Genomic DNA, 19019 nt, shown 5'->3' on the forward strand with positions numbered 1-19019 from the left:
CTTGGTGTCTTACAGTGTGAGTTTACTAGTTATATGTGGTGTTTTCTATACTTGAACTAAGAAAGTAAATCTTTATACAAAGATATTAAAAATCTGTGGCTGATTATATATGAATTCTGCGTAAAAAATAAGACAAATTAAAAACATGTTTTGGGTAGATTTACCTTGACAGTATTTGCCACATTGTACTACAGCTCAGAAATATACCATAACACTACCTATTTTTTGGGAATTTGAAAAAATGTTTTATTTCTTATACAGCCATAGGCCATTTTACTGTTCGTAAGTGTTATATTTGATTATATAGAATCAAATTTGGTATTATCCCTGAAAGCATGGGAAATACTGTAAAAATGTTATGTTACAATTATGTGTGTGTTTTTACAATATTTAAAGTATATTAAAAGTATTATTAAAATATGTATATGAAATAATAATGTATTATATGGAATATTTATTTATTTAAATATGTCTTTTAAATGGATTTAAGTGGGTTTTCTTTGCTTTAAATAAACAAATGAGGTGCTTCCATGAATGGCCACAGGAGGTCGACATACCACTGTTGCCTGGTCTAGATTTCCCATGATTCCATGCGGCTTTTGGCTTTTAAGCGGACCCGGAAGCGCTTTGTTCCTCAGTGAGAGTGGCTTGTGTGTATGAGGTAAGAGTGTGTGAGTGAATGTTTGGCGGTTGTTTGGTGCGTGAATGTGGGGTGTTTGTGTGTATGAATGTGTTACCGAAACTTAAAAACCTACACAGTGATCTTATTTGATCCGGCCAGAGTTTGGCTCTGCTCTGATCGGAGGTGATAGGAAAAGCGCTCGCAAGCCTTCGTGGCGATGAGCAGCTGGCGAGATGTAACCTTTGGGGCCTCCACGCTTCGTGCTGTGGTCAGAGGTGATGAATTGATCAGATATACTAGTTCTGGTTGAGCTTGAGTTCATTTCAAGCTTCACAATGGACAATGAGTAAAGAAGCGATTCTGATCTAACCACAGCCGAAAAGCAGCCCGGAGCCATGAACGATACGCGACTTTAGATCGAACGACCTGTGAGGAGATGCTGTGTTTGTTTACAGAAACTGCGAAGAAAGTAACTACGGAGAAATACCTCAACAACAGATACACTGAGAACCATCCGCACATAGGCCTACAAGTTTAGGGGACCGTGCTCTGTGACTTTATTCAGTTACATCTGATTATTTCCTTCCCTTTTATGTTTTGTTTTTTTTTTTTTATACATCAGTTGGCATCCAAGAAATGCAACACATTGCTGCCTTCAACAATTACCAGTCTTCTTTCTTTTGTCTGGTTGCCTTCAAGAACCTAGAACTTTCTCCCCACATGCAGGCCTTTAACTCCAGTGACCCTTTTCTTATCCTGGACCAAATTATTGTTGGTCGAGCATTCAGTCCAAATAAAAATGTTCATCTACAAGTAATATGTGCTCAAGTGTTGAGTTGCCACAAAGTCGAGGATTAGTGTTGCAAGATATCATTGCCGTTTTTTGTCTGTATGTATTAAGAAGTATCATTCCTACTGTTTAAATTCCATCATATCACACATCACCCACAAACTTTTCATCCTACTTGAGTATCGGTAATCTGTTAAATGGTGAGAGGGACACTAAATAAAAAAAACTATCAGTAACACGAGTTGATGAACGTGTTCTTCACAGTGAGGATGTGAACGGGGTGGATAAGAATCGGACTTTGGTGTCCATCGATACTGATGGGTGACGTTGGCATCACGTGATCCATTTCCTCCAATCGGCTTCGTGAAAGGATCTCAGCGAAGCGCGCGAGGCAAAGGAACCCCGTGAACGAGCAGAGCCGCGGAGCCAGCTACTGTCACCATGGCTGAATCCAGCAAAAGACAGAGAGTTAGCCAGAAAGTCCTCTCACAAACACACAATAAGAGTGTAGCAGATAAGTCTACTGACAAGCAGCCCAATGAGTCTGGAGGAGGAGGAAGAGACGAGGACAGTCGCTTTGTGGAGGGCTCCATAGTCCGCATCACCATGAAAAACTTCCTGTAAGTCGCTGCTCTTTGACAACAAGGTCTGTTCGACGGCTCTCTCTGCTAAACGAAAGTTAGCCTGGAAAAAAAGCTCCATTAACCCTTACAGATAAAGCTGCATGGTGTCATCTAGCATACATGCTAATTAGCATTGTTTGAACCGGTGACAGGATGCATTGGCGTCTTTAAACGTAACGCTGTTGTCTGCTCACGGGAACTTACTGCTAAAAACCAAGCTAACAGGTTCAGTGGCTCCGTTAACCGTTAACGTTTCGTTAACACCAGGTGTGACACAGCTGCCAAACTTATTTTGCTGCTGCGCAACACTTAAAACATTCAGCTCTTGGGGACATTATTATACAGAGGTGTTGGGACAGCCTGAACAAACAGCCAAACACATTACGATTATATTGATGGTATAAATTACATCCCCTCTCTCAAAATATTGTATTTTCTATCTTAATATTCACTTTTGCGACGTTAGGATAGGTGGCCGTCATGTCAGGACACTGAAACATTAACCTGTACTCTGACAGGACCTATGACTACTCTGTGGTGTATCCTGGACCTAATCTGAACATGATTGTTGGAGCCAACGGAACTGGCAAGTCCAGCATCGTGTGTGCCATCTGTCTGGGTCTGGCTGGCAAGACTGCCATTCTGGGCAGGGGTGACAAGGTAAACAGCAGGTTGATGCACTCTGATCACCTAATGACTAGTGACTACAATAAAAGGCTAAGGAAGGGTTCTGGTTCTGGTAAATTGATCGCAGTTATGATGATGATTTGAATAATTTGTATTCATTTTTTTTTAGGTTGGGCTCTATGTCAAACAAGGCTGTTCTAAAGGCTTTGTAGAGATTGAACTGTAAGTAATGCAGGAAGTGATTGGACATGTTATTTGTTAACCGAGTTATTAGACAGGTGAAATTTTGTCTTGCCTGTTTTGCAAATATTAATCATGCTATCATAAATCATCATTTTCCAATCAAACAGTTTCTGCTTAAATAGGAACTGCACCACATGAGTATTTAAGGAAAACTTGTCTGATTGTTTGATCAAACTCCTGTTTTGTTACATAAGATACAAAACTGGTGGTAACACAGTGATAAAGAGAGAGATCGTAGTGGAGAACAATCAGTCGCTTTGGATGCTGAATGGAAGACACTGCAATCAGAAAATGGTGGAAGAAGAGGTGAAGAGTCTGCGCATTCAAGTCAGCAACCTCTGTCAGTTTCTGCCGCAGGTGTGTTTGTGTTGCTGCTTCACAGATGAACAGTAATACCTGCTTAAGTGTGCTCTAGAGTTTTTTTTTATTTTTATGGTTTCTTTCCTGTTATTGACAGGACAAAGTGGGAGAGTTTGCTAAAATGTCCAAAATTGAGTTGCTGGAGGCGACTGAGAAGTCAGTTGGACCACCAGAGATGTACGAGTACCACTGTGAGCTCAAAAATTTCCGCAACAGAGAACGGGAACTGGAGGTACACATAAAGCTCAGCTTGTGAGCTGCATCTTGTACTAGCTTTCATGTCCTATGTAATCAGTTTTGTCTTACTTTTGGTGGTTTGTTTGTTTGTAGAACGTTCTGAAGGAGAAGGTCAACTTCCTGGAGAAGGCCAAGCAAAGAATAGAGAGAAACAAACTCGATGTGAATCGTTACTATGAAAAAAAGAGGCATCTGGATGTGATTGAGTTGCTTGAGAAGAAGAAACCGTGGGTGGTAAGTGAATGGGGGGGGCATGTTCTCGGAGGAAAAAAATGAATTTGTTTGAGCATTTTGGCTGTGTTTTTCTGTTTTTATGTGACAATAGGAGTATGAGACCACCCGTAAGGAGCTTGAGGGTGTGAAGAGGGAGCGAGAGGATGCCAAAAGGCAGCTTTCTACTTTAAAGCAGGCCCAGGTGCCCATGCTGAGGAAGATCCAGGAGATTGAAAGCCGGCTGAAGCCCACTGAGGAACAAATGAAGGCTAAGGTGACAAAGCAAATTTTATTACTCTCTGATTAGTCTGCGGTGTGACAGTTTATGTAATAAAGGCTTACAAAAAATAATGTGTACCTTTTATGTCAGTGTGCTGCAGCATCTGTGGCCATTGGCCTGGGAAGTATGTTTAAAGTTAAATATAGAGGCTAGTGATTTTGAACACATTCTTCTACAGAGGAGCATATACTGTAATTTTAAATCATTATTGTATCATAATGGTTAAGGTGAGATTGGTGATTTTATTTTATTTTTTAGACTGCTGCCATCAAAGAAGCCTCTCTGACGTGCAAACAAAAACTAGATCAGTTGGATCGAAAACACAATGAGGTGAGACTGCTCTCTTTATCTAGAAATAAAATGAGCTTAATCTGTGTTATTCAAGCACAGAGGTTTGAATGATGCATACATACTTACTCTCTTACTTTACTTTCTCTCTCCGCTTTACAGACTGATAATATTAAACAAAGTCTGAGACTGAAGCAGATGGAGGAGGAAGACCACCAGAAGCGAATCAGCAACACAAGACGAACCATTGAAGACTTGAAGGCAGAACTTTCTAAAGTGGGCGACCAACCAGACGTGACACCACAAATCAATGCAATTAATGTTGAGCTAAGGCACAACCAGGAGGAGAGAGGCAAGATCGAAGGAGAGAAGACTGACTTGCGTCGGGAGAAGAACAATCTCACTGCTGAACGCACAAGTGGGTTTCCTTAAACAAACATCCGATTTTATACTTAAAATTCAGACATACCACCTTAAGATTAAGATTTACTTTATTAATCATAAAATTAAGTAATGATGGCAATGATGAAATTAACAAATGATGGTAACATTACCTTTAGAATGAAAGTGGTTCATGTAGATTCTTTTTGATTTTATTGGCAGTGCTGGAAAGGAAGCTCAATGACATGAACAACATCATGAATGCCAAAGAGGAGAAGCTGCGAGGACGCCACAAAGACACGTACAGTGCCCTCCAGTGGCTCAGGCAGAACAAATACCTCTTTGGTGGAAATGTCTGTGAGCCCATGATGCTTGTGGTGAGCTCTTCACATTAACTCATCTACACAGATTTCTAAATTGCATATGAATATATCTGATAGATAATTTATTTGGTATGTGGTAGTTGTAAGCAGCATGTATCATGAAATTTGATGAACCCTAACTCTTTTACAGATCAATGTAAAAGATCCTCGCATGGCTAAGTACGTGGAAAACCACATCTCATTCCATGACATGCGAGCGTTCGTCTTCCAGAGGAAGGATGATATGGAGAAGTTCATGGTTGAGGTTAGTGCAAATTTTAGTTAAGCTTTTTTAGCAGGCGAATTCTACCTTTGCATGGGTGTGTGTGAGACTGTTCACATTTTTCTCCCTCAAAGACAAACTTTTGGGATTTGTTGACCCTCAGGTCCGTGACAGGATGAACCTAAAGGTCAATTCTATTGCTGCTCCAGAGGAGTCGTGTTCCAAGCGTCAGCCATCCCGAAATATTGAGTCTATCAGGTGAGAGAAAATTAGGTTTGCTTATAGTGATATGAACTCATAAAAACATGTATTTATGTCTGCAGTTACAGTGTGTGTCTGCCTGTGAATGTTATGTCATGTGTACTTTTTGTATGTATTTGCAGGCGCTTTGGGTTCTTCACTTTCCTCCGTGAGATGTTTGATGCCCCTGATGAGGTGATGAGTTACCTGTGTCACCAGTACAGGGTGAATGATGTGCCTGTGGGCAACGATCAAACCAAAGCCATGATAAAAACTGTAAGTTCCTTTTTCATTCATTAGCACCCTGCTAGGACTTTTTTCCGATTTGTAAAAATATTCACCTCCATCTTTATATACGTTGTTACCCCACAGGTGGTTGAGGAGCCATACCTCAAGGTGTTTTACACAACAGATGAGAGGTACACAGTGAAGAGGTCGCTTTACTCCAACCAGATAAGCACCAGTAACAATGTAATTCACCCTGCCCAGTACCTCGCCATCACTGTAGATGCTGAGGAGAAACGGCAGCTGGAGCAGGAGATGAAGGTGAGAAACAGCTCAAACCCCTTTCTTTAACCTGGGTTTGTGTAAAAATGTAGTACCTCCACAGTTTGTTACATTTAGATTTTTTTCAATGAGCAAAAGACTGAATTCTTAATCTTCTCTACAACAAGGTCTGTGAGTCAAAGTTGCGAGACAACGATGAACGAATGAGGGCCCTGCAGAATGAGGCCGCTGCTCTTGATCGCAAAGACAATGAGCTCTTGGCAGAGAAGAAGCGTCTCTCTGAACTTAAGGTGAAAAAGAGGCAACTGGAACAGAAAATCAGCACCAAACAGGACAGGTAATCCTACCTTTTCATTTCATTGTCCTTCTATATCATGATTTCCTAATATCTGTATTGTTTGCTTAAATTTCTTCTTGTGTTCAGTCTGAAGCAGATGGAGCAGAATGTCATTGACCTGAACAAGGTTGAGGAGGAAACTAAAGAGAAAATTGCAGCAGTCAATGCCCAGAAGGTGGCCATAGTCACTGCATTCATGACACAAATGAAGGTATCATGTTTGCTTTATCTATCTTGCTCCCTGGTTACTGCACATCTCTACCCTCTACTATTATCATGTCAATGTTTATTGCTAATGGTTTTTCTAATTTATATTTGAAGATAGAACGTATCTTTTTAAGTTGTCTGTAATTATTTGCATCTTTGACCTCAGTTTTACTGGTCTCCATCATTTTTAGCTGAGAGCCAAGCTGACTATGGAGAAGGTGTATTTGGCTTTGGAGACAGTGGGGTTGGCTGTGGAGAAGACTAAGTTGGAGAATGACTGTAGAGAAGGCTCTGCTGAACTGAAGACTCTTGATGTAAGTATTTAACCCTCCTATACAGGCACTATACTATGGACCAGGAGGCAAAGCCTTCCTGTTACAGAGCTTCCACCACTGTAGTCCTTCATTTATTCTATCTAGGCCTCATTGTGTGTACTAATGTTTTTCTGTGTTATTGCAGCAAAAATGCAGCCGACTCGATCAGAGGAAGATTCAGCTGACTGAACAATGCAAAGGCCTGTTGAAGAGAGCGAAGTCGATCTGTAGAATGCAGCTAAATGAGTCATTACCTGAAGACCTGTGTAATGTTAGTATTTACTGCAGTAGTATAGCTGCATAAGAAGCCTTTCCCTTCTGTCATGTTATAAAGAGAATTATCTTTGTTGTGCAGCTCAATCTGAGGCTTGAGAGGTTATAATAATATTAGTTGATGGTTGTTTTTTTGTTGATGCAGGCTTTCAGCAAGCTTCCTGACACACAGGATGAGATCGATGCCATGCTGAATGAAGAGAGGTCCAGAGCGGAGTGCTTCACTGGTCTCAGTGAAAATGTAAGGGTGCATAAGAATCAAGTTTTCAGTTGGTTAAAGAGGGGTGTTTAGTTAATTCTCAGAAAGTGTTATAAAAACAAGGGAGTATGTGAATTCAGTGTGGCAGTAATATGATTACAGTTCAGGAAACATGTAATCAGCAATTTTAAGTGAACAAATGTGTTCTGTTGTCTTGAACTTGCAGGTTGTTGAAGAGTACAGCAGGAGAGAGCAGGAGATCAAACATCTGGAGAGTGAGGTGGAGGTGAAGAACAAAGCACTGGCTTCGTACCGACAGGAAATGTCAGAGGTGTGTGACTATTGTCAATGCAATAAATGCACCGAAATGTTTATTTCTTATACCACAGAATGGCTGATCTGCGTGTTATAAAATGTGTCACAGGCTAAGGAGCGCTGGCTGAATCCTCTGAAGCAGCTGGTTGAACAGATAAATGTCAAATTCAGTGAGTTCTTTCGCTCCATGCAGTGTGCAGGGGAGGTTGATCTGCACTCTGAGAATGAGGTAAATGCAGACACACCAGTGGCAACACAGACAGGAGCTATTTTATCTGTTGTTTATCTGTTAGCTGCTGGGTATCAGGGAGCTCTGGGGGTGGGGTGGGGGTTGGTGTGGTGGAGCGACGTTGCCACTGGTCGATTCTCCACAGTTACCTAGTGTCTAGCCACTCAACAATAAATGTGTCAGTTTTTGGGCAAATGTCCTGAAACATAATCACAGCAACACGATAAACATTTTTATGATACTTTGTCTTTTCATTGCAGGAGGAATATGACAAATATGGGATCCGTATTCGGGTGAAATTCCACAGCAGCACTCAGCTCCATGAGTTGACAGCCTACCATCAGAGTGGAGGGGAGCGCAGCGTCTCCACAATTCTTTACCTCATGGCCCTGCAGGAGCTCAATCGCTGCCCCTTCAGAGTGGTGGATGAGATCAACCAGGTAGGGCTCATTCTAATGCTCACACTAACACAGCAGGATGACAATAACAACAATCCTGGAGCTGAACTGAAATTACAGTGATTAAACATAAAGTTACAGGTTCAAAAACTGTGAGAACAATTGTTACGAAGGCCCAGAAAGATTTTTTTTAAAGGTGTTTACCATCGCCTGTCAGCGTTACAGTATGCTCACATGAGGTGTTTGTGTTAATCTGCTGCAGGGAATGGATCCTGTAAACGAGAGAAGAGTCTTTGACATTGTGGTCCGCACAGCCTGCAAAGAGACGACCTCCCAGTATTTCTTTATAACACCAAAAGTGAGTGTTTTTACCGGGGTGACTGCTCACCTGTGACTGTGTGTGGCAACAGGATGGTCGATTTGCGCTTTTGTTCATAATTTAGCTAAAAACAAGACTTTAGTGCATGCTAATGTGGTTCCTGAACAGCTGGATTTGTGAATAAGCAAATGTTTACTAACCAGCCGGCTCATGTATTTAGCCCTCAAGTGGCAAAAAAGTAATTTAACTTTAACTTTTTTTGTGTGAAGTTGTCATGCTTGTACACTTTCCATTTTCCTTAACTTCCTTTCTTGCTGTTTGTTCCCAGCTGCTGCAGAATCTTCAATACGCCAAGGAGATGAAAGTGCTTTTCGTTCATAATGGTCCCAAAATGATTCCCCCGAGTGAGTGGGACCTGAAGGCTTTTATTGAACAGCGTCGTAGAAGGAAAGCTAATGCGTGAATCCATAAGTACAGCATTGAAGTGCCTTGCCTGTTGTTTCCAGTTCACACCTTTAAAAAGTGAAACTCCTATTTATTCATGGAGACTGACTTTGTCCACACATTTTTTTTTCATGCTTCAGTTACCTTCAAAGTACCTTTAAAAGAAGAGATGTTCATGTTCGCTTCGACTTTTGCACATTTTCTTTGTTGAGATGTAACAAAACCAACAAACACTTTGGATAATACAAAAATAATTATTAGCAGTTAAAGTCATATGTTTATACAGAGTATTTGAATAAAATGCTGGCTACATGGGTTTGTTAGTATTTGCTCTGAAACAACTCGTTTATTGTAATCGGTCTGTGGTTGGAGATGAGCGGCTTCATGCTGAGTTCAAGATGCCATTGTGTTGCCTTGCTTAGCCCCTGTTTGAAAAGATCTGTGGAGGGGAACAGTGGCCATTGTGTTTGTATTTAAGACACACCCCACAACAGACATAGAATCAGTGGGTGTAACCTGGATCGTCTGCCTCGACAAACTGGATAATGATCAGACTTCACCTGTAAAAAGTGTCACATAGTGTTGTAAATGGAGCATTGCTGTTTGTGGAGTCTAATACCATGTTCATTTGTCACTATGTACTCCTTCAGTTCTGCCTGTTTTCTATACAAAGTAAACAAACATCAAATGATGAACATAGTTGAAATATTGGAGATACACTGCATCACAGAAACTCACTTTTGGCCTTTAGAGATGGTCTGCTGCTGGACAACCTGCTTCCTGTCACCGTGAAGTTCTTTGCCAGGATTGAAGACAGCCTTGAGCATTAACTCCAGACTGCAGAGCCTAAGTTTAAAGAACAAAATTTTTTGTTTTTTCAAAGAAGGGAGCGCATTAGCCTTTCTCCTGTTTGCTCCATGTAGCTTACCTGGTCCTCATGACACCAGCTGTTTGCTGGCCTAAGTTCTTGCTTTTGGAGACGATTCCAGGGTTCCTCTTGCTGGGAGGGATTTGCTATGTTGCACAACAGAAAAAAGAAAGATGAGTTTCATATTTGTACAGGCGCAAATAATCTTTCCTCTTGAGTAAAAGTTTAACCTTTAACTATTTGGACAATTACATTCTAAAAGGGAAACGTCACAAAATGGCAAACATACCAGTGTGACAAAAGTTCTATATTTTCAAGTGAAATAATAAACATATACAGAATATGATCTCAAATAATTTGTAATGATCAAAGGTGTGTGTTTAGTTTCAATCATTCAATTTTGATTGATGGTATCATGAATATCAGAATAAATATAAATTATCTTATGCGTCCATTCCTGGGTTGGAATGTCTACAAAAATACATTTTCACATCTAATTTTGTTACTGCCTTATAAAGAAGCATGCCATGTACCACTCTGTGTCCTGCAGAGGTCAGATAAAAACACACCCAGAGTAAAAACCATCCAGCTAATCACCTCCTAGAGTTTGTTGACAGGTGTGAGAGAGGCCCCGCCTCCATCCAGCCTCTGGTAGGGCAGCACCTGAGGGTGCGTGCAGGTCATTCTCCATCACTCCAGCACAGAACAGCGAGCGACGATGCAGCGAGACCTGACACAGCTCAGCCACTTCATCCTGTGGCTGCTTTTTGCACAAACCTCTGCGGATCTGCCCATGTGCAAAGAGGTGAGGAGATGAACCCATTTAAAAGTTACATTCTGTTATTCATATCGTGTCGATTCTTTTGATGAGCTGTGTAGATAAAAACTGAAATATCAAACACGTTCTAAGGTGCAGAGAGACATGATACACTTCAAAATAAAGATGAGGGCATTGTAACAGCTTTGTCCAGATGCACCTATACCGCATCCTGGAACATGTTCAAATTGTATAAACTGAAGCACTCAAAATTTCACAAAGGAAAGGTCTGAACTAAATTTCGAGTTTGAATTTGTAGAATTCAACAGCAGTTTGTTTTACTCACAAACCTTTACCCTACTTCTTATTTTATGTGTGAGAAATGAGCATATGTTTCACCGGTGAGAGCTCCATGTGTTGTTATCAGATGTTTGTTTTACTAGAAGTTCCATTGTCCGCTCCTCATGCCTTCTTATCTGCTTTTAATTTTCATAACAACTGTGATAATACCCAAAACTAGACCCTTCTATCAGCAGAGTTTGGTGTGTGTGTGTGTGTGTGTGTGTGTGTGTAGGACAGGCTGTAGGAGGTTAAGACAGCTGCTCCTTTCACCAGGAGGAGTCAGTTTCCATGCCAGTTTTTTGACCATGAGGCACAGCGGTCATGATGTCCCGTTGCCGTGGTTTCCTCATGTTTGTTGAAAGAAGGCAATTAAGCGATGGCACATCTCCAGTTTGATGCATTTTTACATCAGATCCTCCAACCCATTCAGAACATTCGATACTTCAAACACAGCTAATGTAGCAGCTCTAATAGAAAACACAGACACAGAGGAGTGCTGCTAATGCCCTGTTTCTGTTAACTATTAATCCCTATAGGCTGTGTGTGGGTTTAGATTGGTGTGTTTAAGTGACCTTCATTGGAACACGACACCTGGTTGTTGACCAGATTTCAAGATTACACGCTGGGCCTGGTCAGCGTTCATGACTTGTAACCTTCATTGTTAAACCTCGTCCCAGTTTACATCCATGTGGGTGGGACAGTGTTTGTCAGTCGGATGTCTAAAAAGGTATCCAAGCATGACTGACACACACAGCAACTCCTGATGTCACCAATGTTCTGCAACAACACTGAAATCAAATGTTTACAGAGGGATCGGGTGAATCAACTTTTCACTTGAATAAGCAAATAACCCCCGAAGGCAGCAGAGAAGCAACTGCACATCCTTGATAAGTGAGATTAAAGCAGCTGAGACCGCTTCCTAAGCAAATATTAGCCTCAGCTATTATTTAGAAAAGAGGCTGGTCTGGTTTGGAGACTAAAGAATTCTAGAAACATGTCTAGTCTTCTTATTTTACACACATTTCTGTTTCATGTGTACACTGACCTGCATTTCTTTACAGAGCTGCAACAAATATCTTCATATTTTAAAGTGGCTGCACTGTTGTTTGGATAAAACTTCTTTTCTTTTGTAACCTATCCCTCCTCACCTCTTGTTTTGCTGTTCATTTGCTCTCATTGTGTGTCTTGATCCGGCTGTGTGAACCTCACATGTGTGTTTCATTCCCACAGTCAGACTATCACTTTGAGTACACAGAGTGTGACGTACTCGGGTCGAGATGGAGGGTAGCTGTTCCCAACAAAGGTGACACGTGCACAGGCCTCCCAGATCCAGTCAAAGGCACCCAGTGCAGTAAGTGACATCTTATTTGAGAAAGCTTCAGTCTGTGCCACAGCATCTATAGGTTGTTCATGAATATCTCCATGAAGACTTTACAATGTTTCTTGTGTTTTACCTCCTATAGCCTTCTCCTGTAGTGAAGGGGAGTTCCTGGACATGCAGTCACAGCAGTGTCAGAAGTGTGCTGCGGGGACCTTCTCCCTGGGTACTGGCGTGGCCTTTGATGAGTGGGACACCCTGCCCACAGGCTTTGTCACTCACGGGGTGACAACAAACGAGGGCAACGCTCACACAGACTGCTCTAAGTATGGGCACTTCTATCGTTTTGTGCACCTCTCAGATCTGTCTGTGTTTGTTGGTTTAAAGAAGCTTGTCATACTGATGATATCTTCTGCAGCTCAACCTGGATACCAAAGGGTGAATACATAGCATCAAACACAGACGAGTGCACTGCAACGCTGTCCTACGCTGTGAGCTTAAAGAAACCAGGCACTCTCTCCTTTGAATACTTCTACCCAGACAGCAGCATCTACTTTGAGTTCTTTGTAAGTGGATACATGTCTGTTACTAACAAAGATGTTTTCAGAGGTGAGTAGTTGATGAACCTTTCTCATGTCTGCTGCAGGTTCAGAATGACCAGTGCCAGTCTACAGATTCAGACAGTCGCTGGATGAAGATCTCAGAGAGCAGCTGGAGTCAATACAAGGTTTGTCTGAGTGGGGGTTTAGTGCTAGATCACACCTGCTGGCTTCTGCCTGGCATGTCTCTCTGACCCTGTCTGTGCAGGTGGACCTGAGAAAAGGCAACAATGTGCTGTACTGGCGGACCACAGCGTACTCTCTGCAGGGCAGCGCTCTCAAACCTGTGCTGCTAAGAAACATTCAGGTGTCAGGTAGGAGTATGTTATATATATGAGTGTATATAAATGTGTGTGTGTGTGTGTGTGCAGCCATTCAAAACATGTGCTTGACTCCCTCTGTGTTTCTGTCAATGATTAAAAGTGGATTCGTGGTTTTCCTCCAGGGGTTGCCTACACGTCAGAGTGTTTCCACTGTAAACCTGGCACCTACAGTGCAAAGCAAGGATCCGCTCGCTGCACTCCATGTCCTGCTGGTAGTTACTCCAACAAGGGTGCCACAGTTTGCCATGAGTGTGACCCAGATAAATACTCAGGTATGCCTGTTTGCATTATTACATAGATTAAATCACTGACTGAATTCTTGCAGACTGTTACATACAACTTGTACTGCTTTATTGGTTACGTGTGGTTTCAAAGTTTTTCTTATCACTGGATATTAATGTGAGCTGAGTCCCTCCCCCTGCACCCCCCCACCCCCTCTGGCTGTTTGTCCTGACTTGCTCTTTATTTTTCCAGAGGCTGGTTCGGGGAGCTGCAAAACAAGACCTGTATGTACAAACCGTGACTACTTCTACACACACACCCCCTGCGACTCTAAGGGACAGGTAATGTTGAAAAACGGGGTGTGGATCAGCCATCTGCTGTGACTATTAGGTGTCCGTAAATATAAATGACTTGGCTAATTGCGCGACAGAGCTGCAGGCGGCTTTTTTCATGTATTCATGTGTGCTGGGTTGTGTGTCTCAGACTCAGCTCATGTACAAGTGGATCGAGCCAAAGATCTGCAGCGAGACTGTTGAAGGAGCAGTGAAGCTTCCTGCATCAGGGGAGAAGCAAACGTGTCCACCATGTAATCCAGGTTTCTTTGTCACCAACTCCTCCACCTGTGAACCCTGCAGCACCGAGTTCCACTCCAATGGAACAGGTACAGAATCAGTAGACTACATTTGTTTATTGTTGTGGACTGGGTGTTGCATTCACTTACATCAAAGCTCTAAAAGCCATAAAAACCTGTAGTTATTGTTCCAATAATTGATCCTGGCTACAGGCCATGATGTGCAATGTACAATTTTGACTCTTATCTGTGCTCAGAATTCAGTTTTATGTAAGCTCTGATACAATGAAGATTTATTCATTCGCAGTTTGCACCGAGTGTCCTGCTGGCACAGAGCCCGTGGTTGGCCTGGAGTATAAATGGTGGAACACCATGCCAACCACCATGAGGAGCTCCGTCTTTCGCCAAGAGTTTAGCAGCCCTGACCACACCACTGGTGAGTAATAACAAACCAAGTGTACCATTCCGCCATAGTTATTTCAATTATTTTTAGGCATAGCACAGAGACAGCAGTGTGAGTTGATTTAAAATGACACTGAAGTTTGCTTTCCAATAATTAAAACATGCTGTGTTTATTTTCTGTAATGGCAGCATGGGAGGTAGCTGGAGAATATGTGTACACCACCCCCGGTGATCAGGACACAGACTATCAGATGCTCACACTCAGCGTCCCTGGATACAAGTGAAGTCCAGATTTGTACATTTGTACATTTTCTTTAATAGAAAAACAATAATAAAATGTTGCTTGTCACTGCAGGCTGCCTCACTCCATGGCTAACGACAATGAAAGGACTGAACTATCACGCATCACCTTTGTCTTTGAGACCAGGTGTACAGCTGACTGCAAATTGTACTTTCTGGCGGTGAGAGAAAACACCTCTGTCACACAAATGCCTGAGGAAGTAGGCTACAATATATTTAAAAATAAAAAAAAGCGTAACTCTATATAAATATAGGTGTGTTTGTGTGTAGGGTTACAATCAGTGGAATAACGATGTGGTGGAGCACTGGAAAGGCACCAGTGGGAAGCAGTCATACTCCTACCAGATCCAGAGCAACAGCACTGTCAGCTTCACCTGGACATTTCAGCGCACAGAGGAATTTAACATGGTGAGACACACATGTCAACAGTCAGGTCATTTTTATATGATATGGAGGGTTCTCCTTTTCTTTATAACTGGAAGAGGTATAGTTAAACTAACATCTAGGGGGCACTATGGAGCAGAGTGGCTTCTTCAAAAACCACCTCTGGTTCTTTGTGTCCCTGTGTTGTACTGACTATAAAACAGACAATGACTCATTGTCTTTCTCTTTCTTCAGGAGAGGAAGAACAGTGGTGATATTGCAAAGATCTACTCCATCCACATTACCAATGTGATCGGAGGTGTGGCCTCAGAGTGTCGCCGCTGTGCTCTGACGTCAGCTCAGTCCAGCTCCGCCTGTGTTCCCTGCCCACCGGGTCACTACATGGTCAATAAGACAGGAGTATGTAAGAGCTGCCCACCAAACACCTTCATCAGGGTCGATCAGTCCATTGGAGAGGCTGCTTGTATTCAGTGTGGACCAAACACAAGGAGAAACAAGGTACGGAATATCAGTGATGGATGTGTGTTCCACTGTAAACAGGCTGTAATGTGTCCCCTCTGCTCCAGGCACAGACAGCTTGTCTTAGTGACTGTATGCTGAAAGTACAGACGACAGGAGGAGCCTCTCTGCAATACAACTTCTCTCCTCTGGTCAATGTCACCGGCTTCCAGAGCAGCCCCCGCTTCACCACCAAAGGCCTGCGATATTTCCAACGCTACAACATAGGTCTCTGCGGGGCGGAGGTGAGAGGACTCTGATCCCACTGATGGTTCTCTGATTGGTGAAATTCAGACGTATATGTTACCTTGCTGTGTTTCTCTTCCAGAGTAGAAAGCCAGCTTCCTGTGTGGACAATGTGACGGCGAGTGAAAGAGAGGTCAAAGGTTACATCTGTCAGTCCACTGTGGTTCCCTCTGACATTAGGAGTCAGAGCATTGTTTCCTCCCAGCCTTTCCTTATTGGTGACACACTCATTGGTATGAACATGATTTATGTAGCGGTCTATTGTCTTTAAATTAAGAAGTTATATTTGTAAATGTTTGCAGCACATGCCGCCAGTGTCACCTGTGTGGTTTCCCTGCTTCTGCAGGCATCTGAAACTGTCTTCAGATAGAAAAGATAAAATAAAAAAATAAAAATATGTCTTCTATCCCTGAAGGTGTCACTACTGAGACGTCCCTACATGGCATCTCTTCTCCAGCCTGGTTGTTCCCGTCAGCATCCAACCTGCCAGATGTCATATTCTATTACAAGTAAATAAGATCCCAGTTTTCATGTATTTCTTTAAGCTGGAGGTGATATAATAATGGGGTTTTAAATAGACGTTATGATGAAAATGGTTACTTATGATAATCATGTTTGTGCTGTTTCCAGGTCCAGTGATACAACTCAGGCTTGTAAACATGGCAGGTCAGCCTCCATCCGTCTGAGATGCAATCCCACAGTAACAGCTAAAGACCACATCACACTGCCAAGGTACCTGATGAGTGCTGCTCATGAACAAGGGTCACATTTACACTCACATGTGTCCACATGACCTGTGGACAAAGTGACACCTTGGAGGTAAACTTCCCTCTTCCCTCGTTTCTGCTGCAGTAACTGTTCAGAAGGGACATGTGATGGTTGTACTTTCCACTTCCTATGGGAGAGCCAGCATGCGTGTCCAGTCTGCACAGAAAACCACTACAGAGAGATCGTCAGTGCTTGCATCCAGGGAATACAGGTACAGATGCATATCTGGACAGAAATATAAGGAGAAGGGTCTTTTGAATTACAGCCATGAAGGAGCCATGTGATGTTTTATATGTCCTGTTGTTTCTGATCAGAGAGCAGACACAAAAACATTTGTATTTTTCAAAATGAAAAAAAAAATCAAGAAATAAAAATCTGATAACATGTGTCTGTGTGTGTTTCAGAGGACCACCTATGTGTGGCAGCAGCCTCTGCAGTGTTATGGAGGAGACTCGCTGCCAGCACAAAAAGTCACTGCTTGTGTGACTTTGGATTTCTGGCTCAAGTTCGGTGTTTCCACAGGATCGCTCGCTGCTGTTCTGCTCATTAGTATCAGCTGTTACTTTTGGAAGAAGACACGCAAGTGAGACTTAAGTTTTTTTCAAATTACCTTTGTGTTTCTTGGAAGTCTTATACTATAAAAACTGATCTTGCTCTCGTGTCCCTTCGTCTGCAGGCTGCAGTATAAATACTCCAAGCTGATGATTAGCTCTGGAGGTAAAGAGTGTGAGCTGCCCACTGCAGATAGCTGTGCAATAATGGAGGGAGAAGATGTAGAGGATGACATCATTGACTTCACAAGGAAATCCTTTTTCACCAAAATGAAGTCTTTCTCTCGAGAGGTCAGAATCACCTTCCATTTCCATTCACACTGAGCTACATATTTTTAGAAAAACAAACTTTTTTTAATGTTTTGGAAAATATAGTCATTCCAGTTTGTAGCCCCTTGTGATTAAAGGATAAATCCCAAACTTAAGTGCATCAAATGAATACTACACCTGTGTTTTTGTAACAGCAGGAGAGAAAACCCCCTTATCCAGGGCGGGGTGGGAACAACAGCAGCTAATTACATTTAAAGCTACAGACACTGAATTTAAAATTAAATTATCAAAAGGTAGCTAGTTTGGAGGAGAGCCAAAGCAAAGGGCATACAGGCATAGTGAAATGTACTTTTTTGTGGTGTCTGGATCCAAAACTCATTCAATAATAATGATAAATAATGTCCCCTCAAGGAAACTGACAATGCTTGATGTTGTATTAATTTGTTTTCAGAGGACATCAGATGGATTTGACTCGGTCCCACTTAAGTCATCGTCTTTACTTCAGCAACAAGAAGAGGAAGATTCCGATGACGTTGAATTTAGAGGTTGAACTGTTCTTTCTACCAAAGCACAGAGGAAGTGTTCATCACGTTTAACATCACTGCAGCTCTGATGTCTCTGTGGCTTCAGAAAACAGAGATGTAGGAGGAGGCAGCTAAAATAATGGTTTTTGTTAGAGATGTTAGCCTCACTGAGGGAGTTGTAAGATAGTATAACCAGTGGTATATTTTACTTAGTAGACCTATTACTTGTCACACGTTGGATTGCTATTAGATTGCCAGTCGTAATGTTGAGGTACAATATTAGTCTCCATATTGGGGATATACTGTAGAGACTATGTGTGTTTTTCAAAAAGGATCTGACATCTAAATTAAGGATAAAGTTACACTTTTTTTGTGAATGGCTGGAATATTGTGCAAAACTGTGAGTGTAAATTTGCTTTTTTTTGTTTGTTTGATTACTTTTTTTGTGGAATCCATGCCATGTTGAGTTTTATTATTTGCCAAAGGTTAAACTTCTGTGTCTGTGTCCAGTTATGCTTAATTGTGAAGACATTTTCTAGCATAAAAAGTCAACATGTACAGCTGTAGGCATTCATCATGTCCTCTAATGCTGCCTTATGGATTTTTTTTCTTTTTGTTGCAGAACATAAAAAAATGAAATATATTAAAAAAGAAAGTGGTTTTTAGTTTAAATAAGATAAATAAGAGTAAATTCTATCTTGCCAAAAAAGGAGAATAATGCACATGTGAAAGATGTTTTATAATTGATTGCTCAATATACTGTACATGCATGAAAAAATTATGCATAAAAAATACATATCAATTCACATCAATATATAAATCATAAAATATTTCATGGATGAACTTAAATATCTTATCCACACATTTTACTAAGCTGTAATATTTTAGCACAGTTCAGAATTTAATATCGTTTGAATGTAGCTTATTAATAGTACACTATTTTAATTAACATTTGTGGTTTATGATTTGTTATGTTAGATAAAAACATTTGATGATAATTATTTTGTTAATAGGTGGTGTCAATTATTCCTTAAGGGGTAATGGA

At 41.5% G+C, this 19019-nt stretch overlaps 2 protein-coding genes and 1 non-coding gene across 4 annotated transcripts; all 3 read left to right on the plus strand.

Annotated features, from left to right (window-relative positions):
• The first annotated feature begins 627 nt into the window (after positions 1 to 627).
• LOC114439230 (small Cajal body-specific RNA 2) lies at positions 628 to 991 on the plus strand. The gene has a single exon (XR_003671029.1).
• Positions 992 to 1772: 781 nt separating this feature from the next.
• Positions 1773 to 9343, plus strand: smc5 (structural maintenance of chromosomes 5). Its single transcript, XM_028410669.1, has 24 exons — positions 1773 to 2032; positions 2554 to 2695; positions 2832 to 2884; positions 3100 to 3262; positions 3363 to 3497; positions 3596 to 3736; positions 3828 to 3989; positions 4254 to 4325; positions 4446 to 4701; positions 4887 to 5041; positions 5178 to 5291; positions 5413 to 5507; positions 5633 to 5765; positions 5862 to 6035; positions 6164 to 6333; positions 6421 to 6544; positions 6732 to 6854; positions 7000 to 7125; positions 7273 to 7368; positions 7553 to 7657; positions 7751 to 7870; positions 8131 to 8310; positions 8531 to 8626; positions 8916 to 9343. The coding sequence occupies exons 1-24, from the start codon at positions 1854 to 1856 to the stop codon at positions 9048 to 9050; spliced, it is 3249 nt and encodes a 1082-aa protein (XP_028266470.1). The 5' UTR covers positions 1773 to 1853; the 3' UTR covers positions 9051 to 9343.
• Positions 9344 to 10591: 1248 nt separating this feature from the next.
• On the plus strand, positions 10592 to 18581 carry elapor1 (endosome-lysosome associated apoptosis and autophagy regulator 1). 2 transcript variants are annotated; one of them, XM_028409698.1, is made up of 22 exons: positions 10592 to 10704; positions 12229 to 12349; positions 12462 to 12642; positions 12735 to 12882; positions 12963 to 13043; positions 13124 to 13229; positions 13361 to 13510; positions 13713 to 13801; positions 13944 to 14121; positions 14339 to 14467; positions 14623 to 14713; positions 14789 to 14894; positions 15004 to 15141; positions 15355 to 15615; positions 15684 to 15860; positions 15944 to 16094; positions 16277 to 16370; positions 16492 to 16593; positions 16714 to 16840; positions 17034 to 17212; positions 17306 to 17471; positions 17902 to 18581. In XM_028409698.1, exons 1-22 carry the CDS (start codon positions 10618 to 10620, stop codon positions 17998 to 18000), a joined length of 2961 nt encoding a protein of 986 aa, XP_028265499.1. In that variant the 5' UTR covers positions 10592 to 10617; the 3' UTR covers positions 18001 to 18581. The 2 variants fall into 2 exon arrangements, with proteins under 2 accessions (XP_028265499.1, XP_028265498.1); XM_028409697.1 differs by having other exon boundaries at positions 15352 to 15615; positions 17902 to 18580.
• The last annotated feature ends 438 nt before the right edge of the window (positions 18582 to 19019 follow it).

Source organism: Parambassis ranga, chromosome 7 (genome assembly GCF_900634625.1).
Source record: "Parambassis ranga chromosome 7, fParRan2.1, whole genome shotgun sequence".
Lineage (NCBI taxonomy): Eukaryota > Metazoa > Chordata > Actinopteri > Ambassidae > Parambassis > Parambassis ranga.